At 37.8% G+C, this 17,244-nt stretch overlaps 1 protein-coding gene across 2 annotated transcripts in view; it reads right to left on the reverse strand.

Annotated features, from left to right (window-relative positions):
* Positions 1–17,244, reverse strand: part of smtnb (smoothelin b) — a 272,508-nt gene that overhangs the window by 35,882 nt on the left and 219,382 nt on the right. For both annotated transcript variants that reach the window (XM_063034479.1, XM_063034478.1), the window contains exons 11-13: positions 6,805–6,963; positions 5,187–5,262; positions 3,469–3,642 (exon numbers count right to left, since the gene is read on the reverse strand). In XM_063034479.1, coding sequence (XP_062890549.1) covers positions 3,469–3,642; positions 5,187–5,262; positions 6,805–6,963 — 409 coding nt within the window. The remainder of the gene's footprint in view (positions 1–3,468; positions 3,643–5,186; positions 5,263–6,804; positions 6,964–17,244) is intronic.

Below are 17,244 nucleotides of genomic sequence, written 5' to 3' on the forward strand. Positions count from 1 at the left end.
CCCCATTGGATCGATCAGAGAATTTTTCATTGTCTTATCTATCCCCCACCCTCTCTAATTTAAAGCTAATATTTTTTTTAAATTTCCTGGTTCTGTTAAAGAGTTTTCAACCTTTTGACAGAAGTTGTTTGCACTGCTAAATTGTATGATCTTATTCATTTATTTGCACCAAATTTCAATTACCTCTGAAAACAAAGTGTAAACTTGGTCAGCTTCCAATTGACTTCAAACAAGCCAATGCAAATAATAGGTGGTACAAGGTTTTTGGACTGGATACAGAAGCTAGGTTATAGATTCATCTGAAAGTGAAGCTTTCCTTATTGTGAACAATGTCCACAAATATGTTAGCTGATAGTTCTATGCTCATCAAAGCATAAATTTCATCACCAAATTTACAACAGGAGGAGTAGACCACCTGGTTTCTCAAGCCTATCCTGTCATTCAATATAATCATAGCTGATCTAGTCATAGTTGGCCGCAGTTGTTAGTTCCTCTTCTCTGCTAGATCCATGTAGCCCTCAATTTCCTGATATTTCAATATGTATCCACTGTCACCTTAAATGATCTAGCCTCCATAACAATCTGGGATAGAGAATTTGTAAAATTCACCCTCCTCTGTGAAAATAAATTTCTATTCACCTCCATTTAAATGATTGGCCCTTATTTTTTAAACAATATTTCCTTGTTCTGGTAAAAACCAGTTGGCAGACCACTATATGAAAAAATTCCATGACTTTGGAACTGAAAAGGGTTTAAAGTACTTTGTAATCTGTAAGGAGCAAACCCTGTTCTAGTGTTACAAACATTTAATTTTCCACAACCCCGGTGCTCACCTCCCTCACACTTTCATCTGTCTACATAATTTTCCTCTCCTTTTGTTTGTACTCCATTTCCTCCCCCCACCTGGTTCCATCTACCACCATCCCCTTCCCATCAGGTCCCGCCTACTCCACCTCCCTTCGTGTTGCTATGTACTGGCAATCTTTCTGATCCTCTCAGTCCTAATGCAAATTCTCAACCTAAAAGGTCAACTTAATCTTCTGTCTCCACAGATGCGGCTTGACCTGCTGGCTTCTTCCAGCATTTGGTGTTTTCACTGTCTTGAATGCATTAACACAGAGGTCTATCTAATCATCCCCGACTTTCTAAATATGCAATGGCGAGCCCCCTTTATAGAACATAGAATAGTACAGCACAGTACAGGCCCTTTGGCCCACAATGTTGTGCCGACCCTCAAACCCTGCCTCCCATATAAGCCCCCACCTTAGATTCCTCCATATACCTGTCTAGTAGTCTCTTAAACTTCACTAGTGTATCTGCATCCACCACTGACTCAGGCAGTGCATTCCACGCACCAACCACTCTCTGAGTAAACAACCTTCCTCTAATATCCCCCTTGAACTTCCCACCCCTTACCTTAAAGCCATGTCCTCTTGTATTGAGCAGTGGTGCCCTGGGGAAGAGGCGCTGGCTATCCACTCTATCTATTCCTCTTATTATCTTGTACACCTCTATCATGTTTCCTCTCATCCTCCTTCTCTCCAAAGAGTAAAGCCCTAGCTCCCTTAATCTCTGATCGTAACGCATACTTTCTAAACCAGGCAGCATCCTGGTAAATCTCCTCTGTACCCTTTCCAATGCTTCCACATCCTTCCTATAGTGAGGTGACCAGAACTGGACACAGTACTCCAAGTGTGGCCTAACCAGAGTTTTATAGAGCTGCATCATTACATAGCGACTCTTAAACACTATCCCTCGACTTATGAAAGCTAACACCCCATAAGCTTTCTTAACTACCCTATCCACCTGTGAGGCAACTTTCAGGGATCTGCGGACATGTACCCCGAGATCCCTTTGCTCCTCCACACTACCAAGTATCCTGCCATTTACTTTGTACTCTGCCTTGGAGTTTGTCCTTCCAAAGTGTACCAACTCACACTTCTCTGGGTTGAAATCCATCTGCCACTTCTCAGCCCACTTCTGCATCCTATCAATGTCTCCCTGCAATCTTTGACAATCCTCTACGCTATCTACAACACCACCAACCTTTGTGTCATCTGCAAACTTGCCAACCCAGCCTTCTACCCCCACATCCAGGTCATTAATAAAAATCACGAAAAGTAGAGGTCCCAGAACAGACCCTTGTGGGACACCACTAGTCACAATCTTCCAATCTGAATGTACTCCCTCCACCACCACCCTCTGCCTTCTGCAGGCAAGTCAATTCTGAATCCACCTGGCCAAACTTCCCTGGATCCCATGCCTTCTAACTTTCTGAATAAGCCTACCGTGTGGAACCTTGTCAAATGCGGGAGTGGAGGTGGGAAATGCATTCCCAGAAAACAGCCTGCATCACAATTTTTTGTTATGTGAAACTGTGTCACCTGTTGGAAACACAAGCTGGAAAAATTTTGCATTCATATACTTTTTTCTCCTCCATGAAAATGCTATGCGAGCGAATTTTATTCCATATCTCAAATTCTTGGGTAGTAATTTGTGAATTCTGTAAGGGTGAATTTCCATAACCCAAATATCAGTAACATGGGTTGACCTGCAGCTTTTTTCAGTCTTAATATATTTTGATTGCTTTCTCTCCTATATAGCTTCCAAGTACCCACCAGAATTTGCCAATAGTGTTAACCTTGAAAGTTTCTTCAAGCAGCATGTTACATTTTCTGTAGTTAAATTTTACTTTCTTTCCTCTACATTCTGTCTACACATACCTGTATTTGTAGAGCTTGTAGATAAATAATCAAAACTACAAATTTATTTTATCAATACTTTTCAATAATACAATCTTCCCTGAACCTCTCCTCTGTATAAATACCTCTACTCTCATAATACTCACTTTGTAGGTGAGGTATCTAATCCATGTCTCATTTTAACTGAGATCAACATCTTACTGTAGTTATTTTTCCGATTTTCATGCCTTCATCTGAACTAAGAAGGATTGTTTGGTGCTTTAGCTAACTTGCCTTCTGCAAAACTAGCAGTTGAAAGACGATAACTTCACATTAACTGTAGAAAGCATTACGACTCACTGCAATTGCTAAATGTTACCTGTGGCTTTAAGCCCACTTTTCTATTTTATACAAATTATTCTTCAACAGACCAATAATATTGTGGCGAGCATTTAGTCAATGATGTTCAACAAGAAAAGCTCATTTAACTCAACAAGCACAAGAACAGACTGGTGCAATGACCTGGGGAGAGAACCCACTCAGCCACACACGCTGTTTACAGTCAGGGTGACCTACAAATGCATGTACGAATAACTGTATAACCCAAGCTAAAATGTAACAATAAATGAACTTGAACATCCCACCATAATCCCACAAAGCATTTTAACAAGAACAATAAATAGCACTGGTCATTAGGAATGTTGAGCTGTTGACCACGCCCCACCCCCCACCCACCCACAGTGCCACAATATCTTCCTTTTCTACCTCTGAACATAATACTTAGTACCTGACTGGGTGATTCTTTCAGTCTTTGACATTGAGGTAACAGTCTTGCCATCTGCAGATTTTTCTGTTTTGGATACAGTCATTTCAGCGGTATTTGAAGACTTTGTTTTCTTTGCATCTTCTGATTTCTGTTTCAATTCTTGTAGTCTCATTTCACGCTCCTTTTCTCGTTCATCTAAAGAGAGATGAAATAAAAAATCCCAAATGTTATAAGTCAAAACTCTGGAACTTCTGGGATTCTCCAATGCCTGATGAGAATTCGTACAAATCTCACGATCAATTCATCCACCCAACATGCCCATCACTGATCTTTGGTACAAATACTGTTAGAAAACTGAGTCTCTTACTTCTACTCCCAGGCAATATTCTAATTTGCTGCACAAACTTGGAAAAACAAATACTGCAAGTTTAGAACTAACATTTTTCCATGGTTATAAACCAATTTACTTTATTCAAAAACAACATACCAAAAATGTATTAATCTGTATATTAAGTTGTAATACTCAAATCTATTCCTCTACTAATTCTTGTGAATTATGAAGGTGTCACTTCCAATTAACTGGGTAAGAGTATTCTCCAATTCAGTCTCCAACCAAAGAAAATTAGTTCATTTCAACCTTCTGAAATTAGAACATCTAAATTAAGATATTTTACTTTATATATCATTTTAATTAATATTTTTGGATTTTGTGATCATGCAAAATCACAAAATTACTTTTAAAAATACGGTTAAGATGTAACACAAGCTCAGAACAGTATTTAAATCTCCAATTTGATTAGTTGCATAATGTGAACATTTTATAATATGAATGCCTTTATTTGGTAGATCTAATAAGGTTATCAGGTCCACAAAAGCAAACCATATCACTTTGTCATTTGTAAAGTATCTTTTGACACATAACAGCAGCATCGAAATAATCAATTGACTATGTTGTGCTTCAGGACATCCTGAGAACAAAGAAGCTTTATATTATTGCAAGTTTTCATATACAGGAGCTTGGCAAGATCCATCGCCTATCTATGAGCTTTCTTACACATAACGAGGCAGCTCTTCTGAGAAAACAAGAATTAGTATTAAAGCCACATTAAAAAGATGATACCTATGTTCATCAATATATACAGACATTAGAAAAGATTTTAGCATTATCACAAGCTGTATCAAATCCAATATTTTCACTTCTATGTTAGGCAGTGAAAATGATACAAGAATGAGCATCAAGCACTATGACATCTATTTTGATAACTGAGAAAACTTGAGTTAACAAGACACGCTTTTGTAGATCTGGTGTAAGAGAAAAGGGGAAAAATGTAAACATCTTACAACAGCAACTTGTTTGAATCTGTCAAATGTTTGTTTATATAATATGCAGCAGACTGTGCCTCTCATATTGGTCTTGATAATCAATAGCATATTCATAAAAGATTATTTAAAAAACAGAATTGCAGAGGAATGAAGCCAATCGCCACTGAACTATCAAAATAAACAGGCTCTAGGCCGAGGTCCATTGATTTAGGATAGCCTTGCACGATTCAGTTAATAATCTACTTAACCTACTAAATATAAATCCATCAAGAAACCAAGATGTCAGCAATGCTCTACCATTATCTGGTTTCCCTGAGTTCCAAGAAATCCAAGGATAATCTCTCCTTATTTGCAAGATCACAAGACAAGCACATTGTTTGTGCTGCACAATGTGCCTTCTCATTTAAAATACCCACCTCTTTTCTTTTTCCGAAGCTCCCGCATTGCAGCTCGAATCAATTTCCTTTTCTCAAAGTCTGTTGTTGCATCGAGCTTTGAAAAATATATTACAAAGTAGTATTATTTATTTAGATAAATGTGTTTCTCTTTCCTACTGAAACCACAAGATTTAAACACTCAGAATATCTCAAATGTTTAAGGGTGGATAGATGTATCACATCAATCGTGAAAAAAACTCACAATTTTGATTGGCAACATATGCTGAGTTAATTGTCTTTAACCAAGTTTGATTGACTCTGAACAGGAGAATACTGATCATTCAAAGTTCAAACTTCAAAGTGAATTTATTATCAAAGTACTGTCCATATATAGTACGTCACCATATACCACCCTGAGATCCATTTTCTTGCAGGCATACTCAGTAAATCCAAGAACCATAATAGAATCAATGGAAGACCGTACCCAACAGGACAAACAACCAATGTGCAAAAGACAACAAACTGCAAATACGCAAGAAAAAGAAGAAATAAAAATAAATAAATAAATAAGCAAGAAATATTGAGAACATGAGATGAAGACTCCTTGAAAGTGAGTCCATAAGTTGTGAAAACAGTTCAGTGAAGGGGCGAGTGAAGTTGAGTGACGTTATCCCCACTGGTTCAAGAACCTGGTGATTGAGGGGTAATAACTATTCCTGAATTGGGTGGTGAGAGCCCTGAAGCTCCTGTACCTTCTTCTTGATGGCAGCAGTGAGAAGACAGCATGATCTGGGTGGTGGGGAGTCCCTGATGATGGACGTTGCTTTCCTGCGTCAACACTTCATGTAGATGTGCTCAATGGTTGGGAGGGCTTTAGTCGTTTCGGACTGGGCTGTATCCACTTATCTTTGTAGGATTTTAAATTCAAGGGTATTGGTGTTTTGATACCAGGCTGTGATAAAACCAGTCAATATACTCTTCACCACACACCTATAGAAATTTGTCAAAGCTTATTGTAACCGATCTTGATCATTACCCATAAAGCTCTGGAAATACATCTGGATGAATACGACAGACTGAGACTTGGCTGTGCATTCATCGCTGACAGAACATTTGCTGATAAATTTTTGATACAAAAAGTACATCCTCAAGGTAATCTAATACATTTGTCAAACACAAGTTTTCTTTATTAAATCATATTGACTCTGTTTAATTACTGTATTATTTTACTTGATAGCCTATTACTTTCTGAATAATAAATACCAGCATTTTTCCCCACAGCTGACTTTAGATTAACTAGCTTGTAATTCTCCATTATCTTTCTGCCTACAGCAGCACTGTTACACTTTCCAAATTGCAGTTGGTATTATCATAAAAATCACGATTTTACCTTAAAATTACCACGGATTTTTATTCCTGTATAACATATCTTTAAAAGGTAGAGAATTAAATGACGTGTAATTATGTTCAGTTGTCATTTGAAAGCTCGATATTAATTGAAGCTAAAATGTAGCTTAACATTGTACTTTGACCACTGAATTGGTGCATTTAAAGTACAGATTACTGATAGCTCATATGAACAAATCAGTGGTGCTGAAGCAGCTTTTCCCCACAACTCTATTATGAAACCGTGATGATTTCTTCAAAGAAAACGTACCATTTTGTCTAGGACCTCTTCATCTTCAATAGCACTCAGATCTTCTTGGATGGCTATGCTACTTTTCTCATCGGCATTCTCCTTCTCTTTCTCCTCTACCCCGTTGGGAAGAGAAGCTTCAAACTGTAGTGACTGGGCTTTGACTGGCTCTGTCTCCATCTACAAAGATAAATAAACAGACTCCTTTTGATTAAGTTGCCTCATCTACACAAAGGTGTGATTCAGTAAAGCTTTAACATTTTTAATCAGGTTAACATCTCTATTAAAATAAGACAGTAGATTAACTGATGGTATATTAATTCTCACAGAAATTTATGAATTTAACACTGCACACATTCACCAACGTAAGCTTTACCAATTTAATTGAGGAAAACATGAATACCTGACTAAGCCACATTCAAGTTAAAATAAGAGCTATGCAGAACCACCAGCGTTTGGGAAACTTCAGGATCAAATTCAAACCTGTATTATCTCCTTTCCAGTAATTATTCCACCTCTGACTTTTACTTCCTATAGCCTTAAAATCAGAGCTCATACTCCCGTAAATGTTAATGTTTTGTCTGCTCAGTGGTTGCAGAATCAAAAATAGTTCATTTTAGTCATTTCTAATTGTTATACCACACATTTATATAATCGTAGAACATAGTACACAACACAGTGCAGGCCCTTCGGCCCATGATGTTGTGCTGACCCTTTAACCTACTCCAAAATCAATCTAACCCTTCCCTCCCATGTAGCCCTCAATTTTGCTTTCAACCACGTTGCTATCGAAGAGTCGCTTAAATATTCCTAAAATATCTTTCTCTACTACCACCGCTTGCAGTGTGTTCCACACATTTACCATTCTATAAAAACCTGCCTCTGCCATCTCCCCATACTTTCCTCCCAACGTCCTAAAGTTATGCCCATTTGTATCAGCCATTTACAGTAATAGAGCCATCAAAAAGTACAGCAAAGAAACAAGCCATTCGGCCCATCTAGACGGTGCTAAACCATTTAAACTGCCTAGTCCCATCAACCTGCCCATCCATGTAACAATGCAAACTTCTCGTAGACGTTGAAATCAGGCTCACATTCACTACTTGTGCTGGCAGCTCATTCCACACTCTTGCATGTGAAGAAGATCCCCCTTAAACTTTTCACCTTTCACCATTAACCCATGACCTCCAGTTCAAGTCCCACTCAACCTCAGTGGAAAAATCCTACCTATACCCCTCATAATTTTGTAAACCTCTATCAAATCTCCTGTCAATCTTCTATGTTCCAAGGAATAAAGTCCTAACAGATTCAATCTTTCCTTACAACCCAGGTCCTCCAGTCCCAGAAATATCCTTGTAAGTTTTCTCTGTACTCTTTCAACCTTGTAGGTAGGTGACCAAAACAGTACCACCTTGTACTTCTTCCTCCACTCCCTTGCTCTAACTTCTCATCTTTCTTTCTAGTCCTGATGAAGGGTCTTGTCCTGAAACATTGACTGCTTACTCTTTTCCATAGATTCTGACTGGTCTGCTGAGTCCCTCCAGCATTTTATGTGTGTTGCTTTGGATTTCCAGTAACCGCAGATTTTCTCTTCTTTGTGTTGTACTGCCTGATCCGCTGAATTTTCCATTATCTGTTTAGATTTTCAGCAGTGACTTTGGTTTTGACAAACTACTGTTGTTTACCAACGTATTAGAAGATGACTTTAAGCATTAAGAGCTCAATAGTTACTGTTTGCAATACAATAAAAAGCATGCTGCTTTACTTTTGAGTTTGTGCACATAACTAAATGTCACAATATGACCTTTCAACAATATTTGCTGTTTGCTGCCAGTATTAAAATAGACAACAAAAGTCAAGGAGTGTATATTTAGAACGCCAGGACATTCCCTTGGCTTACATTCACTGTAGCAAGCAAGCAGCTGCTCTGCTCTCAGTCATGCTGTCTTAAGCAAATTGAGTAGACATGAATGTTATGGAGGCCAGATCAGTAGTATACTCCTCCTGTAGGATGTGAGAGATCAAGAACATTTCCTGTGTGCTTATTTATTGCACTTGCAGGAAGCACATCCAGCTATAATTCCTGGAAGATTTTTCAAACTAATTGGAGCTGCGAATGTACTCACTATCGCTAATTTCGGGAGTAGAAGATGTAGTAGACATTCACTTAGTGAGATGGCCATTCCCACAGGTACATAAAGGGAGGCAATGGGTGACCACCAGGAGAGTCTTGGCCCAAAACACAGGCTGTTATTTTTCCTGCACTGATGCTGCCTGACCTGCTGAGTTCCTCCATGATTTTGTGCATGTTGATACAGGTAGCGCAAGAACAACTCAAGTCATTCTCCTCTCTAACGAGTATAGTATATTGGATCCTGTTGTAGGGATATGTCCTCCTAAGGGAGAACTACTTTGTTGGATGGCAGTGGGGGGAGGGGCTAGAAAACAGTACTGGGAGAATGATAGTGGGGGGAATTCTTTTGTAAGGGAGGGCATGTCGGTATTCCTGTGCTTGCAAAGAGACTCTAGGTTACCTCTCTGGGTGCAGGATGTTCTGAAAGGGGAGGATGAACAACCAAACGTCATGATATATCCTTACTGGCTGGCTGGTTTGCTAACGTTGATGGGGATGGTTTAAACAGAATTAGCAGAGGGAACTCAGAATATTTGTCCAGAAGGAGAAGTAAAATCACCTCGTGCAGAAACAGTTAGTAAGTGTAGTAGGCAGAACAAGTACACATCAAGTGAATTCAGGGCTAAGCTGTGTCTCTATTAATGCAAGGAGTATTACTAGTAATGTAGATAAATTCAAAGCTTCTATTAACATAGAGGTCTATAATAGTGTTGCCACCAATGAGACATGGTTGAAGGACAGAGAACACTGATAATTCAATATCCCAGAGTAGAGCACTTTTAGATGAGACAACCCTTTACAGTACAGGTGACCGGGTTCAATTCCCACCACTATCTATAAGGAGTTTGTATGTTCTCCCCGTGATCACATGGGTTTCCTCTGGGTGCTCTGGTTTCCTCCCATGGTCCAAAGATGTATTGATTGGTAGGTTAATTGGTCATTGTAAATTGTCTCATGATTGGGTAGATTGGGGGATTCCTGGGCGGTGTGGCTCGAAGGGCCAGAAGGGCCAACTCCACACTGTATCTCAATAAATAAAAATAATATTCACTGTATAGAAAGAACGCCATCTGCAGAATGTATAGGAAACGTTCAGAACCTGTGGAACCGTACCACTGAAACAGCACCTTGTTGAGAGGTGACTGTCAGTAGAAAGAACGAACCATTTATTCCATCCATTTTCTTTCAGAAACAACAGGCTTGTTACATTTTCAAAATTACATTGCCTTTTCTTTATTATATTAATAATATCACCAGAAAGTAACATACAAATTCAGATTCACAATTAGATGGAAGCATATGTGCAATTAGCCAACCGGTGGTGTAGTGGCATCAGTACCAGACTTCGAGGTAAATGCTCCGAAGTTTGAATATGGCTGGCTCCTTGCATGCTTTCCAACCTCTCATTATAACTAACACTTTCTAACCTAAACAATGTACCCTAGTAAATCTCTTCTGCAAACCCTTCACATCCTTCCTATAATATGACAACAGAACAGCACATAATCCAACAAGTGTAGACTAATTGAAGTTTTATACAGCTACAACATAACTTCCCAACATTTAGACTCCATGCCCCAATCGATGACGGCAAACATAACATAGGTCTTCTTTCCCACTTTATCTACCCAGGTTGCCACTTCCAGGAGCTGATGAACTGCATCCAAAATCCTCCTATGCATCAATGTTCCCAAGGTTTCTGCCATCACCATTTGACCTCCAATACTGCATCTCACATTTGTACAGTTGAACCCAACCTGCCCAAATTTCCAACTGATCTGTATCCTGCTGTATCCTTTGACAACCTTCTTAGCTGCCATGCCTCTGCCAATTTTCATAACAGTGCACAATTCCACTGATTTTTGTGACAATTTTCTCTTCCATTATTTTTTTAAATGGATGTTCATGGAAACAACATTTTCTCAGGTGGAGAGATTGAAATTTGGAAAGTAAAGAGCTGTGGCAGAGATGGGCCATGAGAACAGTGTGGAAATTGGCAGCAAAAGTAATTAAACATGATTTCTATACAGATGATGATTTCCATTTTCTGAACCGTATAAGTAATAGATTAATACTTTATTATGCATGGAAGCTGTAATTACGCTTACTTTTAATTTGCTTAGTTTCTCAGATTCTTATACCTTTGCTCTGTTCTAGCATCAAAATTATTCTTCAGGAAATAACTTTCACTTCTTGGCATAATGAAATAACCTCTGCTGTTAGATAGAGTACATAGAGTATCAAAATATTACTACATTTCGCTATTAATACCTATGTACTAGTGAATTCACATCAATTTTTCAAACTTCCAATAAAATTTTAACTCAGCAGATAATAACGATGTCCAAAGCCATCAGTTCTTCAATGATTTAGTTCATACAGCTTTGTTTACCTCATGCTTATATTTTCAGAATCAGAATCAGGTTTAATATCAGCAGCATATGTCATGAAATTTATTAACTTTGCAGCAGCAGTACAATGCAATACATGATAAATATAAGAAAAAATGAATTACAGTAAGTATATATATGTATATTAAATAGTTAATTAAAATAAGTAGTACAAAAACAGAAATTTTAAAGAAGTAGTGGGGTAGTGTTCCATGTACATTTAGAAATCTGATGGCAGAGGGGAAGAAGCTGTTCCTGAATCACTAACATTGTGTCTTCAGGCTTCTGTACCTCCTTCCTGACGGTAACAATGAGAAGAGGGCATCAGCTGGGTGATGGAAGTCCTTAATGATGGATGTCGCCTTTCAGAGGCACTGCTCCCTGAAGATATCTTAGATACTACAGAGGCTTGTACCCATAATGGAACAGACTAATTTTATAACACTCTGTAGTTTCTTTCAATCCTGTGCAGTAGAGCTCCCACACCAGACAGTGATGCAGCCTGCCAGAATGCTCTCCACGGTACATCTGTAGACGTTTTAGAATGCTTCAGATGATAAATCAAATCTCCACAAACTCCTAATGAAATATAGCCGCTGTCTTGCCTTCTTTATAACTGCATCAATATATTGGGACCAGGTTAGATCCTTGGTGATATTGACACCCAGGAACTTGAAATTGCTCACCCTCTGCTCTTCTGATGCCTCCATGAGGACTGGTGTGTGTTCCCTCATCTTACCCTTCCTGAAGTCTACAATCAGCTCTTTGGTCTTATTGACATTGAGTGCAAGGTTGTTGTTGTGACATTACTCAACTACCTGGTATATCTCGCTCCTGTACGCCCTCTCGTCTCCATCTGAGATTTTGTCAAAAATGGTTGTATCATCGGTAAACTTATAGACTGCATTTGAGCTATGCTCAGCTACGCAGTCATGGGTATAGAGAAGTAGAGTAGTGGGCTAAGCAAACATCCCCGAGGTGCGTCAGTAAGAGGGAAGTGTTTTTACCAATCTGCACAGATTGCGGTCTTCAACAAAATCTTATTTATCTCAGTCTGTATATTTCTCCAAAGAGCAGATAACTGACTTGTACAATCCTTTCATTAAATATCAATGTATTATCTACAATATTTGACACTGACAGTTTTTGCCTGATTTAGCAATTGCAAACAGAAAACACTAAAAGCAATCGTGATTTTTATTTTCTATTTGAAACACTCACACAAAATGATGTGAGCTGTTTCCCTCAGTCTATCAGGATTTTAGCCAGAAGCAGCTGTTCAACACATTTGATCTTTGCTGTCAGTGATAACACACAAGAACTTCAAATTGATTACAGGATACATCAAGTGAACAAATTATGAAAGCAGGGACAGCACATGGCAACCAGTATCACTTCATATCCCCACCCTCCCTCCATTAGCCACAATAGCTTTATCGAATGTAATGGTTAATAAGCAAGTTAAGAATATCTCTCTCTCTCTCTCGTAAAAAAGCTATGAGGAAAGGAAGGTGCACAGGGTGAAAAGGTTCGTACATTCAGCGCAAATACACATTCACAAGCCAATGAGCTGCAGCAATACAAAAGAACATGGACTGTGGTACTGTAACATGGTATTTTTATAAATTTAATAATTCATGATTTAAGCCACACCGGAAATAATAAACATAAAAGGTGTGTTAATAGGTCTCTCCGTTCCAATAATCTATATTAAATTATTACAAAATAGCATATAAAATGTTTGTTTAGGCAAAAAAACATAGTGGATTCCAGTTAATTGGGACAGATCAAGACTAGTACATTTTGGCCCAATTAAGCCGCTGCCCCAATTGGTCAAAATTTCATGGAAATAGTTAAAAGGTATTAAAAAAGACAAACTAGCATTCAACTGAGGAGCAATTTATGTATTTAAGCAAAATACAGAACAAAATAGAACACTATCAGTATCTCCACAGTACTATAAAACTTTGTCTAGGCTCGTAAGAGTTATTGATAGAGGAATTCATCTGCTCTGTTCTTTTGATTGACTGTAAATGAACAAAATCAGCATAGACACCTAGTGTAGATAATGGACTGCCTTCACAGAATGCTTTAGATGATTGCATCTCCAAATCTTTATTTTCATTGTAACATTCAAGATGATTGTTGATACCTTAAAATTCTTCAATGTTCCTAACTTGTTGAAGTAGTGAAATCATTTCATTTTCGCTCCCAGGTGTTTCTGGCATCTCCAAGCCTGAATGCTTGAAACCATGGTGAGTAAATCAGTTCCTAATTGTCTTACTGCTTATTTTTCACCAACTATCAGTGCAAAAAGTCACTGTGTTTTGAACACAAACACACACAACTGACATGATTAACAATCTGATCGTTCTAAGCACGATTTAGGGCCATGCAAATGCACGTGACCGATGCTAGTTCAAAACTATTCAGCAACAGTCTTCTGCCCTAATTAACTGGCATATTGTCCCAAATAAATGAACAGAATTCTGGTTATTTTCTTGATTTAGTTTTGTTCTTTAAGAGTTGTACCAAATAAATGGCTGCCTTGATTAACCAGTGATAGCCCATTAACCAGAATCCACTGTATATTATTTATTATAATTGTAGATTTTCTAAGGACTAATGAGATTTTTCCTACACTTGAAACATTGTACAAGAATGAGGGTCAGTTTGGCAAGTACTGGAATTTGTGGTTGGCAGGTCCTGAGGTCAGAGGCCTATGATCAGTGAGTCATTGGTTCAAAGTCCAGAGGTTAATGAATCTAGAGGTCAAAGGGCTGAGTTCAGCGAGTCCAGAGGTCTAAGCCTTTGGTTGGTGGGTCTGGAAGTCGGAGGTCAAATATCTGTCCAAAGTTTGGAGGCCCGTCTGTGTGTGTGGGTGGGGTGGGGGAAGGAATTTGTGTTCTTCTCGCTTGTTGTATTTTGGATGCGTGTTATTCTGCTGATCGTTGTGATGAGACTTGCAGACTGTCCCCAGCATATTGTGTTGGTTGTTGACACAAATGACACACATCACTGTATGTTTCAATGCACATGTGATTAATAATTAAATTAAATCTAATCTAATAACTCAATATTGTCCATTAAGTGGCCAAAGGTAAAATTCTGTCAATTTAAGTTACACCTCCAACAGGTGTTTAATAACCTTTTCAGTCAATGTCCAGGCACCACTTCATGACATGTAACAGATGGATAGATTTAACCATCATCAATCATAAGTTTCTAAGAATGATCCATAAGTGATGGTAAACTGAGGTCTGCACTCTACACAATGAATTCCATGACGCAGAAAATTGAAATTGAATCTATCCCAATGGCAAGATATCGCACATTTCACCTTCAACAGATGCAGTGTCAGATATCTGTTACCCAAAAAAAACATGCAGTATCCTCGATGATCAACAAAAAAAAGTGTCCTGGATAATCTACAAACTGGGGAAAATATTATTTTTCAATCCTTTTCAAAACTACACAATAATTCATATTTTGTGATGATGCCATGCAATGTAAGGTAAGTTAAAAATTAAAAACCCACATTTATCAACAGCATTTGAAGTGGGGAAAAATCTGAAATTCACCATCCATGGCAAAATTTTACTCATAGGTAGCTACGTATATCCAGTATATATAATTTATATAATTTTGAATGTTTGCTCTGAAAGTACAGTGGCTTATCTAAATTCACTTTTATTACCTGCCACTATATGAATAACGAGCTGAAAAAAAGACCTAAAAGATAATTCACAAATTGTATATACGCCAACTGGTTAGAAGATTATCAGAAAAAAGATTTCAGGCCTAAAATCACTTAATCCATTTTAAGATTTTGTTTGAAGTAGAGTTTAATCTCATACTAGCTTTAGTACAAATTTAGTGTACATGAGTCACTTCACTTTCTCCGGCTTTATTGATCCAAAAAAGGGATTACAATCATTCTGACAAAATTAGACAGGCAAAAATAAAATGAACACACACAAAAAAAATTGAATTGCAGATTTTGGATATCTGAATAAAGCAAAGAAGTACTCAGCAGGTCAGGCAGCGTTTGAAGAGGAAAAAAGAGAGCGCTTGATCAGATAGCACTGGCAAAGGAAGAAGCAGAATTAACCTTTCATGCTAATTAAATCTGCTTCTTTGTGCTAATGAAAATGTAATTTATTATACTTATAGATGTTCTAATAAGATGAAAGGTCATCAATAAACGGGGAAAAATCTTTTTCAGTTCCATTTATGACTTTTCCCTCACTCATTTTGTGATTATGGCCATAAAATGTAATGCAGACTAAACATAATTCATAATTCTTATCAATAGCTTATCATCATTAAGCTTTCAGCTTGGTTTCATTCCAGCAACAGCAGGAAAGGTTTAATAAATCTCCACAGATGCAGCCCTGACCTGCTGAGTACTTTCAGAATCTTATACTTTATTTGAAATGAAAAGTAACTTCTTACTTCAGAACTAATCACATGTTTCAACCAGAGGGTTTTTGCCCAGCAGAAATCTGTGAATAATTTCCAATATTCAACTAATAATCTTAGTAAAAGAAATCTTGTAACTGAAGTACACAACTGATTTCCTAACATTGCAAACTAGGTTCAGTCAAACTCCTGTCAGTGGGACTAGGCAGAAAATGGTTCAGCACAGCCAAGAAGGGCCAAAAGGCCTGTTTCTGTGCTGTAGTTTCTATGTTTTTTTTTCTGTACATGTTTGAATAAAACAGCATGAATAATAAATAGCAAATTTAAAGATTCATTACTGACTTTTAAACTGCAAATAGCCCTAATGTGTACAAAGCCTAAATCAGGGTACATTCAGTGGATTCCAGTTAATTAGGACACATTGGGACCAGTACATTTGGCCCAATTAAGTCGCTATCCCAATTAGCCGAAGTTTCATGGAAATAGTTTGGAAAGGTATTATAAAAGACAAACTACATTTAATTGACTAACAAATTAAATATTTAAATGAAATACAGAACAAATTAAAACACTATCAATACTACTACAGTCCTATAAAATTGTGCATTAATTCCTTCCCAATTGTTATCAACGGAGGAATTCATCCAGTGTACCTGTACCCTGCTGCATTCTTTAGACTGAATGAACAAAATCAGCACAGAACACCTAGTGCAGATAATGGACTGTCTTTATACAATGTTATCGACAATCGCATCTTCCAAATCTTCATTTTCATTAAAACATTCAAGATGATTGTCATTACCTTCAAATTCTTCATGAGTCTACTTGTTGAAGTAGTGAAATTGTCTAATTTTCACTCCTGTCTGTTTCCGGCATCTTCAAGCCTGAATGCTTGAAACCACAGCGAGCAAAAAGTTCTGAGTTATCTGACTGCTTATTTTTTGCCAACTATCAGTGACAAAAATCACTGCTTTTGAACACAAGTGCACACAGCTGTTGACGCTAAGCACAACATATTGTCTAACAACCACACAAGTGCACGTATCTGACACTAGTTAGAAATTGTTCGGCAACAGTCTCCTCCCCCAGTTAAGTGGCATAATATCCCAAATAAACAAAAAGACTCCTGGCTACTTTCTCAATTGGTTTTTGTTCTTTAAGAGTTGTCCCAAATAGGCGGCTGCCCCAATTAACCAGAATCTATTGTATCTGGCAAGACATGTAACTGTTACACTGTGAAATCCTGAGAATCATTCCACAGATAAATTACATCAAAACATGACATTTTGCATGTGTTCAAAACACTTCCTAGCAATGTTCGCAGAGTGAGGAAATAACATCATTACTTGTGCAATTTCCACATGGATCAGTGAAATATTCTTCACATTTTCACTGTTATCGTCATAGTAAAAGAACACTCATGTGATAAGGAATTTAATCGAGAGTAATACCTCTTCTATTACACTCCATAATTGCAATGTATTGCAAATCTTCTTGACAAATCATTGGTAAGTA

Source organism: Mobula hypostoma, chromosome 27 (assembly GCF_963921235.1).
Source record: "Mobula hypostoma chromosome 27, sMobHyp1.1, whole genome shotgun sequence".
NCBI classification, from domain to species: Eukaryota; Metazoa; Chordata; class Chondrichthyes; order Myliobatiformes; family Myliobatidae; genus Mobula; species Mobula hypostoma.